The sequence below is a fragment of the Azolla caroliniana genome, unplaced genomic scaffold, assembly GCF_043228905.1.
Source record: "Azolla caroliniana isolate FFs.n. ecotype wild unplaced genomic scaffold, voAzoCaro1.0.p SCAF_20, whole genome shotgun sequence".
Classification (NCBI taxonomy): Eukaryota; Viridiplantae; Streptophyta; class Polypodiopsida; order Salviniales; family Salviniaceae; genus Azolla; species Azolla caroliniana.
The window spans coordinates 6,094,169-6,108,537 of NW_028230455.1; the positions used below are offsets into that span (position 1 = coordinate 6,094,169).

Below are 14,369 nucleotides of genomic sequence, written 5' to 3' on the forward strand. Positions count from 1 at the left end.
GGAATCCGAAGAACACTATGTTTATCACTGTAGTGTCTTTTATGAAATAAGAGGGAGATACCATTGCCTCTTTCAACAAGACTTTGGCCCACTACCCAAGGTAATATGAGGACCAACGGTGCCTAGGACTTTTCTTGCTGCAACTCAAGAGACATAAGGGAAAACTTATTGAAGGACAACAATAATGCCACACAAGCTCATCCACAAAAAACAATCACAACTTTCTTTAGTCCCATCACTCCTACTAATGCAACAAGTCAATCAAGGATACAAAAATGGACGCCCATAACAAACGGGTTACGATCTATAGGGCAATAGCAATTTGTCGTGCACGTAGGCCCATGGACCACGACCTCACCACCCTTGTTATCAATAGATAAAGGCCATTATCTTTCACCATAGCAGGTGCTTCCCTCACTTAGGAGACCTCTCCATTCTGGATCAACCTATGCTAGAGACCTTTCAAAGACAAAAGTTACAATATATCTAACTTGGGAATCTTACATGTCCCGAAAACCAGTTTCTTTAGTCTCTTTTATCTTATTTACTTTTATATTTACTTAGTAATATTTAATTTATTTTGATTTGTTGTTCTCATAGACGAGACAATACTTAAGATGTAATCTCTTGTTTGGTCTTATAGGCCATTTTGGCCTCTTAAAAGAAGTTAATATATCTTTCTTTCTAGAGTTCTTAACAGACAGCTTTTGTCAGTGTTGTAACTTTGGTTTCCTAGTTAATTTTCATATTTTGCAGACATTAAGATGGTATACATTTCATTTTGATTTTTCTTATAGGTCAACTAAGGCTTTTATTGTTCCTTTCTTTTGTACTCTCTCAAAACTTCAACCCCATAATATTCTGAGAAGGTTTGCATTACACTATCAATATTAGTCTTCTAACAGAAATAAATGAATAAATATGGAGAGTTAGCCCATACACATCTGAGATTTAGAATCCTTACTTGTAAGGCACGAAACCTGCATAAATAAGCAGTACAAGGAACTGGCTCTTCAAGTTCTGTTCCACGGAGTATATACATTCGAAACTTCTCCATGATGGCAAGAAGGTCAGTATTATCATCGGCCCACTTCATATTCCACACATCTTTTCTTTCGAAGTTCAACATTTTGATACCTTCTCCATTCTGTAGCACAAGACATCACCTTTTATTAGATACTTTGGAAATGTGATTTTTTGTGGATTGTCTGCAGTAAGATATATGGCTGGATGAAGAACCGTCAAGTATATACCATTACAAGACCATATCCAATACACAATGTCCGCCTCTGGGTTGGCAGTATTACCCACAGAAGAAACAGGCATTGCCTTTCCCTCGGAGAAAATGCCCCTTTCTTGTTACTGTCCTAACTTGTCAAAGCTGCTCTATATGCAACAATGCAGCATATGAACCAGACATGAAAACAGAAGATGGCATTCCCTGTATAGATCCTACAACGAAACCTTCTACAGGTAATTTTAATACATTTTAATACATGAGAAACTGGTTTGGGTTTAGATCTGGAAGCGTGAGTTATAGATAACAACTTGCTATAAAATATATGTATCATAACTATGTATCTTTCACATGGCTCTTGAATGCCCCTGACATAAGAAACTTATTTTAAAAAGATGATTGTTTTTACCTATTCAATGAGATTGGTACATGACACTGGGTGTTTGAATTTCAAATCAAAATGCAGAAACAGCAGTACATCTGTAAGAAATAGCCACTCTTTGATCTGGCAGTCCAGACATGTGTCAATAATCTGACAACATTTCTGTAGCTCATGAACAAAGAACAATCACAACTTTCTTGGCAGAAAAAAGTAACAATATATCGGACTTGAGAATATTACATATGTAGATGACAAGATTTTTAATCATGTCTTAATTCTATTTCTATTTACCATTTTATTATTTTGGTTTACTATTCTCAAAGATGAGACAACATTTTAAGATGTAATCTCCTGTTTGATCTTATAGGCCATTTTCGCCTCTTAATATACATGGGCCGTATATAGAGATGGCAAGGTCATTATTACAAAGAAGCGAACCGCATGATGATATATGGCCTATGAGACCCTACGCATGACCTTATGGAATTGCAACGGCTCTCTACGGACAGATGTCGGATATTTTGAAGATACATTGAAAAACACAGATATTGCTATATATACAGAGAGAGATTCACCAATGCATGGCTAGCAAACTCCCCGAGGTACAAGGATATAGATGGGAGTCAATATGTCGCCCCCAACCTCGGACATGAGGAAGTACTAGAGGTTCAGGAGGAGTGGCTGTCCTATACAAAAAGGAGTTCCATGATAGAGTGCATGTTGTCCGTAAGGATGTAGATGCACGCTACATGTGGATACGAATAAAAAGAGGGGATCTTAGGGAGTTATATATTGCAATTTGCTACTTTTCGCCTGGTTACTCAAGGTTTGCACCTCTACGTGAATCACCATATTTACCTCTATATGATATGACATCATAAGATTTGCTACTATGGGGGACATTATACTATTAGGAGATTTGAATGCACAAACCAAGGATGAACAAACAACTATGTTTAACACCAACGAGGCTGTTTATGGAGAAGTTATGGCAGAAGAGGTTGGTCTAAAGCGACAAGCTCAAGATATGAGTGCTATAACGGAATATGGAAAACACTTTCGAGCCTTAGGAAGTGCGCATGGATTTGTGATATATAATGGCTTGTCACAATGGCCTGGATCAGATGCTTTGACATGTTGGAACCCAAAAGGGGGTGCAAGCACAATTGACTATCTAATGGGATCTCCATCTCTTATACCTGAAATAAAAGTGTTCACTATATCGGGTAGGCCTATTGGCTTGGCAGCAGATCATGCATATCTACGCTTCAAGGTAAAGGATGGATGCACAAAGGATGTATATGCTAAGGAGAGTGGGCTGGCTAAGTATCTATTTACTGATGAGACAATTGGTGTGTATAATTGTGGTGTACACAATGGCATGCTAGATTTAGATCCTTTCACACCCCTTGAAGAACTTACCCAAGGATTGTCCAAATCATTGCATAAAGCAGCCACAAATGCCTTCCCTCACACAACGGCCAATCCCCCCAAACTTGGTAGAGTAATACAAAATAGTTGGTATGATGAGGAATGTCGTGATACAAGGAGATGCTTGCAGCATGATGTAACTCGGGGCATTTATACACACAACCAAGCAAGAGCAACCTTCCAACACCTCGAAAGGAAGAAGAAGAGATTGTATTTGGCTAAATTTGAAGATCATTTGTATCACTTGTTCCTAGGACAAGAGAGTAAAAGAGCATGGAAAATGTTTAATGAGAGGCAACCCACCACACAACTGACCTCACCTCAGGTGTGGCATGAATATGCAAAGGTTCTATATGATATCCCGGGGCAACCTCCTCTTCCCTAACATGCCTCACGCCCACATGAATCAACCTTCTTTACACCACAAAATGTAAGAAATGCCATTGATCGGCTACAAATTGGGAAGGCCCAAGATCATGATGGATTGGTGGGTGAGCACTTTATCTATGCCCGTGACACCTTGCTCCTATTGCTGGCACGCATCTTTAATAGAGCCATGTGTGAAGGTTTCCCTACTAGATGGACTCAGCATACCATTTGTGCCATTCCTCAAAAGTGGAGACCCCATGATGCCAAGAAACTACAAGACAATCATGATTGTCCATTACTTGGCTAAACTATATGGGTCGATTCTAAAATCAGAATTGAGTATATGGGCAGAGCAGAATGGCTGCCGTTCAGTTGGACAAGCAAGCTTTTGGAAGGGGTTCACAACATTGGATCACATATTCACCCTCCGGGCCCTTATTGAGGAGGGCATAAGGTTTGTCAATCAACATAGACAAAACTAAAGTGATGGTGTTTAACACCACTCAAGCATGGGTAACAAGATTAGAACCAGAATTCTTCTTGGGAGAGGAAAAGGTGGAATACTCACGCTCCTACACATACCTAGGATGGGTAACAAGATTAGAATACTCACGCTCCTACACATAACAAGGATGGGTTTGTCAATCAACATAGACAAAACTAAAGTGATGGTGTTTAACACCACTCAAGCATGGGTAACAAGATTAGAACCAGAATTCTTCTTGGGAGAGGAAAAGGTGGAATACTCACGCTCCTACACATACCTAGGATGGGTAACAAGATTAGAATACTCACGCTCCTACACATAACAAGGATGGGTTTGTCAATCAACATAGACAAAACTAAAGTGATGGTGTTTAACACCACTCAAGCATGGGTAACAAGATTAGAACCAGAATTCTTCTTGGGAGAGGAAAAGGTGGAATACTCACGCTCCTACACATACCTAGGATGGGTAACAAGATTAGAATACTCACGCTCCTACACATAACAAGGATGGGTTTGTCAATCAACATAGACAAAACTAAAGTGATGGTGTTTAACACCACTCAAGCATGGGTAACAAGATTAGAACCAGAATTCTTCTTGGGAGAGGAAAAGGTGGAATACTCACGCTCCTACACATACCTAGGATGGGTAACAAGATTAGAATACTCACGCTCCTACACATAACAAGGATGGGTTTGTCAATCAACATAGACAAAACTAAAGTGATGGTGTTTAACACCACTCAAGCATGGGTAACAAGATTAGAACCAGAATTCTTCTTGGGAGAGGAAAAGGTGGAATACTCACGCTCCTACACATACCTAGGATGGGTAACAAGATTAGAATACTCACGCTCCTACACATAACAAGGATGGGTTTGTCAATCAACATAGACAAAACTAAAGTGATGGTGTTTAACACCACTCAAGCATGGGTAACAAGATTAGAACCAGAATTCTTCTTGGGAGAGGAAAAGGTGGAATACTCACGCTCCTACACATACCTAGGATGGGTAACAAGATTAGAATACTCACGCTCCTACACATAACAAGGATGGGTTTGTCAATCAACATAGACAAAACTAAAGTGATGGTGTTTAACACCACTCAAGCATGGGTAACAAGATTAGAACCAGAATTCTTCTTGGGAGAGGAAAAGGTGGAATACTCACGCTCCTACACATACCTAGGATGGGTAACAAGATTAGAATACTCACGCTCCTACACATAACAAGGATGGGTTTGTCAATCAACATAGACAAAACTAAAGTGATGGTGTTTAACACCACTCAAGCATGGGTAACAAGATTAGAACCAGAATTCTTCTTGGGAGAGGAAAAGGTGGAATACTCACGCTCCTACACATACCTAGGATGGGTAACAAGATTAGAATACTCACGCTCCTACACATAACAAGGATGGGTTTGTCAATCAACATAGACAAAACTAAAGTGATGGTGTTTAACACCACTCAAGCATGGGTAACAAGATTAGAACCAGAATTCTTCTTGGGAGAGGAAAAGGTGGAATACTCACGCTCCTACACATACCTAGGATGGGTAACAAGATTAGAATACTCACGCTCCTACACATAACAAGGATGGGTTTGTCAATCAACATAGACAAAACTAAAGTGATGGTGTTTAACACCACTCAAGCATGGGTAACAAGATTAGAACCAGAATTCTTCTTGGGAGAGGAAAAGGTGGAATACTCACGCTCCTACACATACCTAGGAGCAACATTTATAGGACCTGATTCTCCTTACAGGAGGCTGCTTGTGCCCGACTTTCTCATGGATATGCAGCCCTTGGTGCTCTCAAGAGACAATGTGCACATTTGCAGTTCCAAGAGCCACAAACTAAGCTATGATTATTTGATACACTTGTCACACTAACTCTTCTCTATGGAGTAGAAACATGGGAACCGAGTCTTAACAAGGCCAATCATTGGAAAGATTTAGAGAGACCTTTAGCGTCAATGGTTGCTCGCATGATATGGGGTAAAGCATCGGTGCCCCACGATATAATACGGGCAGAGATGGGAGCAGCACCTATAATAACCGAGGCATTGTTCTGATCAGTGACATTTATCCAACGTCTCTGGGAGCTCCCTAAACGAAGGTACCCAAGGTTGGCACTTATGTCATTAAGACAACTGGCTGAAAATGGAGACACTCATTGTTGGTATGCTGAAATGCAGCAATGGTTCGAGTCACATGGCATGAGTATAAATGCACTACCTCCATTCCAATATAGCTTGGACTGTCCCCACCTAAATATGACCAAAGTGGAAAAGAATAGAGTGATCCGAAATGATATTATTAACTTGGAAAACAAGATAACATGGATCAGCCCCAAAATACCACTTGGTACAAAGATGGCCCACTATAAGACACACTTCTTACATACATAGGAGGATGGATTCGTCATCAGGCCACTTTATATGGACATATAACAATTTGTCATGCACGTACACCTGGCCTTATGGACCACGATCTCACCAACCAGGATAATGCAAAGGTATTCTAATATATAAAACAATTGCAATTTGTCATGCACGTATGCCTGGCCTCATGGACCACGATCTCACTACCCTTAAAGAAAAATACAGGCCATAATCTCCCGCCGTAGCAGGTTCTTACCTTGCTTTGGAGACCTCTCCATTCTGGATCAGCCTATGCTAGAAGTCTTTCCAGGACCAAAAGTACAATATATTTAACTTGAGAATCTTTACTTGTATAGATGACGAGATTCTTTGGTCACATCTTAATTCTATTTCTATTCACTTATTTTACTTGGTTACGTTAGACATTAATATATTAACTTGGAAAACAAGATAACATGGATCAGCCCCAAAATACCACTTGGTACAAAGATGGCCCACTATAAGACACACTTCTTACACACGTCGGAGGATGGATTCATCATCAGGCCACCTTATATGGACATACATCTATCTTATCCGTTGTGTAGTGTGATAGGGCAGCTGCGAACTTCATCATATCAGTTACAGATTGAGGTAGGCAGATATACACAACTACCTCTAGAAGAGAGAATTTGCCAATTGTGTCATCAAGGAGTGGAATCTGAGGAACACTATGATTGTCATTGTAGTGTCTTTTATGAAATCCAAAGGGAGATATCATTGCCTCTTTAAACAAGGCTTTGGCCCACTACGCAAGGTAATGGAATATGAGAACCATCAATGCCTAGGACTTTTCTTGCTAGAGCTCAAGAGACATCGGGAAAAGTTGTTGAAGAATACAGCCACACAAGCTCATCCACAAAGAACAATCACAACTTTCTTTAGCCCCATCACTCCTACTAATCCTACAAGTCCATCACGGGATACACAAATGGGCTCTAGACCAGGACATAACAAAGGGGTTACAATTGATCGGGCAATAGGAATTTCCCGTGCACGTAGGCCCCGCCCCCATGGACCACGACCTCGACACCCTTGTCATCAACAGATAAAAGCCATTCTCTCCCGCCATCGTAGGTGCTTCCCTCGCTTCGGAGACATTTCTATTCTGGATCGACCTATGCTAGAGATCTTTCGAAGACAAAAGCTACAATATACCTAACTTGAGAATCTCACATGTGCCAAAAACCAGATTCCCTCGTTTCTTCTCTTTTCATCTTATTTACTTTTATATTTACTGTGTAGTATTTATTTTATTTTGATTTGTTCTCAAAGACGAGACAACACTCAAGATGTAATCTCTTATTTGGTCTTATAGGCCATTTTGACCTCTTAAAAGACGTTAATATTTCTTTCTTTCTTTCTTTCTTTCTTTCTTTCTTTCTTTCTTTTGTAAGCCTAGAAAACATTGTAAGATGTAATCTCTTGTTTGGTCATATACACCATTTTGACTTCTTCAAAGACGAGAAAACATTGTAGATGCAATCTTTTGTTTGGTCTTATAGGCCATTTTGGCCTCTTAAGAGACATTAATAGCGCTTTCTATGTGAAGTTGGAAGTGAGAATTAACCAGAGAGTCTATCTTGAAAAAGATTAAAAATTCCATTGGGTATTCTAGCAGGATTCCAATCCATTGCAGCTTTCAGTGCCCATACGAACAGATGCCCTTACATATGCAGATGTCAGAACTATAAGAACAGTGGATGATACTTTCAGTGACAAGTTACAATAACTTCTTGTATTTAACTTGTTCCAGATGACAGTCATAAGCTTTAAAAAGAAAATCAATCAAAAAGCTTGACCACTTTTCATTACAAGAATTGTTCATTAATTTTTCCTGAATATGCAAATACCCTTTATCAACCCTTCATAAATATTTTTCATTTATACCTTCTAACATGCATCAACTGCTCCAACTTACCATTTGTTCCTTTTCTGAAATATTCTTCATATCATATAACTTCAGAATCCCATTCATGTCTATGACTGCCAGGCGGGTTGAGTTAGAATTCAGTTCCATTGCTGTTAGATAATGTATAGAAATCTAGTTAGAAAATATTGGCAGAGTGCAAAAAATCTTGCGGCAAAATGTTATTTTAAAAATCTTTAGAAAAATACCCAATAAACTCCAAAGATATAATACCTTGAGGTCTACACTGCAGTAAATCTGTGCTTTCTAGCATAATTTGGGGAAGAACAAAACGGTGAAGGATCCCAGAATCTCTTCCTACCATCAAGAATTCTTTGGAGGAGCAAATGCAACTGATTTGGTCATTGCAGTCTTTGAACTTTTCAGTTTTCTCCTATATCAGTACAGAAAACAAAGGTGTTGAAACTTTCAAAACATATAAATATTATAGATAAGACTGAAAGTTTCTTGATCTACCAAAGAAGAGAACTGTATCATATGCAGCATAGCTAAAAATGCTTTACCTGAGAAGGTGCAAGGCCAAAGTGAGGATCCAGCTGGAAAGTATGACAATCATTTATTGCCTCTGACTCTGATCTTGACATCAAGATCTCCTTCTTCGGTGAGCGAAGTTGACAACTTTGATAGTCCCAGCAGAACAATGAAATTTCAGATGCAACAAAAGCAAACCTCTGCATTAAAATTGATGTAAGCATATTACTAACTTCTGAAACTTTTGGCTTTGACTATCACCTTGAAATTCAAAATCATGTTTCTATATTATTTTCATAAGTAAATTGATTGGCAATAGAATAACCTTTCAGTTAACGACATTATGCTATAATGATTCACAAAACGATATGGTATTACAAATAGATCCAAATAACACACAGAGATGGGTCATCCTTTCTTCATGACAGTTACAGGTGTCTTACATTTTATTTTACTTTGCTCTCTCCTGAACAGCAAGAAAGGAACGAAGAGGTTGACAACTAAACAATAGAGTTTGAACTTATGTCAGCAGCATAACACATAGTGAGGACTCATGAACACAGCTAGAATTATACAAGGAGATATTGCAGCACGGAGTCTGATGCAAGTTGTTAAGGGGTTGAACTTATATTTGTAACTCTTATTTTTACGGGTGTTTTCTGTACATTCTGAGCGCATGACCCACAGGATGTTTTTTTACTCTAAAAAGATATTTCATGGTTATCAATCAGTAAAGAAGACCAGGGCATGACAGGAGAGACTTGCAAAGCTCCACTGGTTCTCATTTTTTCAGATCCTTTTTTTTCGTTCTCATATTATGCAAATGGGACGGAGGCCATTTTGTACATATGAAAAATGTCATTGTCAATCAATATGATTACTAAATGCTGAAAGACCAAGATTTTCCAACTCTCATTAGATTCCAAACACCCTGTTACTTACAGAATTCATTGACAGAAATTGAGGCTCCACGGTTGTGGATTTAGAAGAAACACATTGTCCAAAAGAGTTACACAGATTCAGATCATAATTACCAGCTCCATCACCCTGTTTCAATTTACAAATACTTTCTTAATACATCACTTCTGAATTATTCATATGCTTTGGTGCTCTTTCATAGTTCTTTTACCTAAGAAATTTTTTTATGTAGAAATTTTAAGATGCTGCACATCTAATAAAACAGAGACAATTTATTAATTAAAAACACTCATAAGGGGGTGGATCACATCAAACACATGAATGCTCAATGCTGTGGAAAAGACTTCACGCTGACAATATCTATGACTCCCAATGTCATACTGTCAATGATTTGTAGAAATGTAGGGTGGAATGGTCGGATCATCTTGAGACATCCAACAAAAATGATGCGGGATGCAACGAAAAAAGATATCGATTGGACATTTGTCTTATGACTTCAACCTTCCAATTTTGGTAGTTCAATCATAAGGGATCGTCAATGATTGTTATATAATCACAAGGGATGGAGTTCCTTTATGGTGGAATGCAACAATAGAATGCGAGATGCAATAGAAAAGGACTTCAAGCTGACAAACTTCTATGACTTAGAATCTTCAGCATTCATAAGAGATCGCCAAATATTCACACAAATGTAGTGTAAAATGGCTGGATATCCCTAAGACATCCAACTGAAATGAATGCAATGGAAATGAGCAACAATCTTCTATGACTCCAAATATTTAGCATTCATAAAGAATTCTCAATGATTAGCACAAACATTGAGTAGAATGACTGGAATGCCTTAAGATATTCAACAGAAATAAATGTTAGATACAGTAGAAATAGACGACAAACTGATAATCATCTGATTTCCAAGTTCCACATTTGGCAGTCATAGGACTGTCAATGATAATTATATCACAAAAATGGGTGGAGTTCCTTTAAGATAGAATCCAGCAATAGAATTCTAGAAAGAAAAAGACTTCAAGCTAACAATTTTCTATAACCTGCATTTGAAAGCAGCCATAAAAGGACAGTCAAAAGATTATTATGGAAGAAAAACTGCCAAGGTAGCCATAAAAGAAAGGTGTGGAGTGCAACTTCTGCACATATATAGTTCACAATATTTCAGAATGTTTGTGAAAGTTTCCTAAAATAATTCCAAGTATAACTTCATTCTTAAGACCATTTACATAAATTTGCGCCTTATGAATTCATATCCTAATACAGCAAGACCCACACATCAATAACAACCACAAAGTGGGTAGACTGGTTAAGAGTTTTAGACCTAAACTTTGCTATACCCTTGGCAATTATATTGGTTATTCACTTAATTTCATCAAAGCATAAAACATTTCAATGAGTGGAACTCATTATTGAGGGAAAAAAACCCTAATAAGATATTGAATGAGGTCTATTGTTTTTCAGAAAATATATGTAGTACCATTGTTGCAAGCATGCAATATTCTTCATTTCCACATATTCTGATCAAGCCTTTTATGAATTTAGAATGCCTGAAATTTTCAGATATTTTCTTGTTTCAAAAACGATTTCATCAAATAAACTGCATAAAGAAAAGAGCCCATTACATGAGATATAACAACTGAGAAGAATCTGGTTCTATCTTAATTGTTTTCACTATCTATGAAATATGCAATATTCAATGAGGGATGTACCATAAAGAACCAGTTATATTGTAAACTGAAATTTTCCACATGTTCCATATTAATATATTTACCCAAAATTTATGTGCCTCTCTTCTTACATGGAATGTCAGTTATCAAATGATATATAGAAACCCTTTAAGACAAACCATCATTAAGAATACAGGGATACCTTTCTCCATTATTGATATCCCAGAATATAACACAATAGTCTTCGCTTCCTTTCTTTTGGAAACTATAAACACATGTGCTTCCATTGAAGAATGACCATTTGTATTCTGGTCTAATGTTGGCAAGATATATATAAGAATCCACTGCCAAGGCTAATTTAAGGCCACCCCCTTCCCAAGCCAGTGTACTGAAGACATATGTACATACAAAGAAAAAGACTGATCAGTTCCAAACGAAGCTTGAGCATTAAAATATTTAACAGAAAACAAACATCAGAAACAAAAATTTGGTTACAAGTTTTCCATTATACCTACCAAAATTATCTCAGAATGAGGAAAAGAAGGTTGGCCTAGTAGTTCAGATTCTTCCCTTCTAAGACCTGTGTTGGGAGTTCAACAACTCCCCCCCCCCCCCAACCATGATTGGCATTGTATCATCTCTTACCTTACTTTCCTGAACAGTCATGGCTTAATTTCCTCTTAGCACTACTCTACATCCATGTTTCTATTGTCCTTTTATTTAGATGGCCACATGAGCAAATTGAACATAAAACCTTGTAGTATTAATATTTATTTCATTAGATTCCGACCACTAAATTGTCAACATGGAATGGAAAAGAATTTAGGTCTTTCTAGTTTTTGTTGTATGCAAATATCTATTCGGGATCTCCAGTTCGGCCGACTAGATTTACAAATCTAAGTGATTAACTCATTGCTATACTTAAATATCGATCCAAAAACCTAACAGTTTCCATATACATTGCATTGAATGTGAGCAATGATTACCTGCTGACGCTGAAGCATAAAGAAAACATAACCACAAACAAAGGATTATTGCCTTCAAGTCAATATAGAGATGCCTTTTGTTTCACAGCCAAATTATATGAGTTCATCGCAAAAAAATGTTTCAAAAAAGTACCTTATGTTTTTCCCCGGTATTTGTAAAGTGCGAAGATGTATCCCATTGTGCGAATATAACTGCACACTTGGGCGATTTTCCACAGCACCACGCATTTCAGACTTCTCAGTTCCAACAACACCTAAAACTTCACCATTTGGACTCCATCTAATGCGAGAAATGTTCATGTTTGTATCTATTAATACAGGCTCTTCATCGAGTTCATGCCTCATCATCTATAAGCAAGTAATAATTTGTGAGTATACTTCACACACATCAATTAAAATGAAAGAATGATTTTTTACCCATTAAAATGTAGACATGTGTGTCTGGTTTTATGGCATAAAATAAATCAAAGAAGAGAAAGTTTTAAATCATAAAGTTGGACCTGAATTTTCCCATTATAGAGTGCAACTGCCAAAGTTGGGGCTCGCGAATCATACCCATCAGCCTTACTGAACCAATCAATGCCCATTATTGACGGTATTTCTACTTTAGAATCAAAACAGATATGTAATCGTGAAAGAAAATTTCCAATATAATCATGAATGTTGCATTGTCCCTGTGTTAGTCACATATTGTCAATCCATATTAGCATTACTCAACAGAGAAAACTCTCGTTCATGTTACCTTCTCATTATTTAATTTAATTAAAATAAACGACAGTATACAATGTTCACAATATACTATGAATTTAGATTCTTCCAATGAGCTCTAGATCAAGGCGGAATTTCTTTCTCTATTCTTCAAAAATTTAAATTTTGATGAAGCCAAGGAGAATAGCGACACATTGTTAAAGTTGCATAAAATACGGAGGAAGCACAGAGAATTATTTAGCACAGAGCATACAATGGAGAGCAAGAAAAACACAACATGAAAGGTCCTGAGCTGCCCGATCACACTGTGGGACACATGAGATCGATGTGTATCCATGTAAGGCCTGTAAATATCTACGAAAAAGTCGAATATAAGCAGCCTTCCATGGGGAGAACCAATGACCTGTGAATGTTATTCCTAGATGTGCATCGGATTGTGTGTATGCCACCTTTTCCTCTTCCAAGAAGAATTCCAGTTCTGATCTCGTTACATACTCCTAAATCACCCAATCTCTCATGTAATTAGATATCTCATCGATATAAAGACTGAAACAAGTAGGTGATAGGAGCATCCTTATTTACTCCAATCATGCTAGCCACAACCTCCCATACACCAATAGGAATATGTACTTTTCTTGAAAATGATCCATGGGTGCATAGAATTGCATATCTACTAGAATTCTGACAGCTTCTGGTCATTGCCTGAGCTGAGCATAGTGGAAAAACGTCAAAAGCTTTCTAGAAATCCACAAATCAACAATAGATTCTATGTGATCTTCCCTCCTCAATAAGGCTCAGCTCGGAGAGGCAGTATGTGATCGAAAGTTGTGAAAACTTTTCAGAAACCTGCATGTCCAGCTGAACAACAGCCATTTCAGAAACCTGCCATTGCAGGTGCTTCCCTCGCTTCGGAGACCTCTCCATTCTGGATCGACCTATTCTAGAGATCTTTCGAAGATAAAAATTATAACATATTTAACATGAGAATCTCACATGTGCAGAAAACCAGATTCCCTCGTCTCTTTTTATCTTATTTAATTTTATATTTACTGAGTAATAGTTATTTTATTTTGATTTGTTGTTCTCAAAGACGAGACAACGCTTAAGATGTAACCTCTTGTTTGGTCCTATAGGCCATTTTGGCCTCTTAAAAGACGTTAATATTTCTTTCTTTCTCCAACCATAGTCTCAATTCTAAGTCTAGGATCAAACCCTATAGTTTAGCAAAGTAACACCCTAACAGGGATCATAATTATTGTGCCCCCTTATCATAACTTTCAGTAGTTAATTGTCTTTATTATTTTTAGAAAAATCATTTCACACGTGAAGTTGCAACCTCCTCTTTCCAA

At 37.7% G+C, this 14,369-nt stretch overlaps 1 protein-coding gene and 1 pseudogene across 9 annotated transcripts in view; one reads left to right on the forward strand and one right to left on the reverse strand.

Moving 5' to 3' along the window:
• Positions 1 to 14,369, reverse strand: part of LOC147850861 (uncharacterized) — a 38,722-nt gene that overhangs the window by 21,044 nt on the left and 3,309 nt on the right. For 7 of the 9 annotated variants that reach the window (XR_015531634.1, XM_087336000.1, XM_087336001.1 and 4 more), the window contains 9 exons: positions 12,813 to 12,986; positions 12,446 to 12,660; positions 11,529 to 11,714; positions 11,137 to 11,206; positions 9,678 to 9,782; positions 8,768 to 8,935; positions 8,478 to 8,637; positions 8,256 to 8,356; positions 965 to 1,147 (listed from right to left, as the gene is read on the reverse strand). Coding sequence is in view for 8 of the 9 variants with exons in the window: in XM_087336000.1 (XP_087192126.1) it covers positions 965 to 1,147; positions 8,256 to 8,356; positions 8,478 to 8,637; positions 8,768 to 8,935; positions 9,678 to 9,782; positions 11,137 to 11,206; positions 11,529 to 11,714; positions 12,446 to 12,660; positions 12,813 to 12,986 (1,362 nt within the window). In the remaining variant the exon portion in view is untranslated. The remainder of the gene's footprint in view (positions 1 to 964; positions 1,148 to 8,255; positions 8,357 to 8,477; positions 8,638 to 8,767; positions 8,936 to 9,677; positions 9,783 to 11,136; positions 11,207 to 11,528; positions 11,715 to 12,445; positions 12,661 to 12,812; positions 12,987 to 14,369) is intronic. The other 2 variants (XM_087336006.1, XM_087336002.1) reach the window with 2 other exon arrangements.
• Positions 2,512 to 6,322, forward strand: LOC147850863 (uncharacterized; annotated as a pseudogene).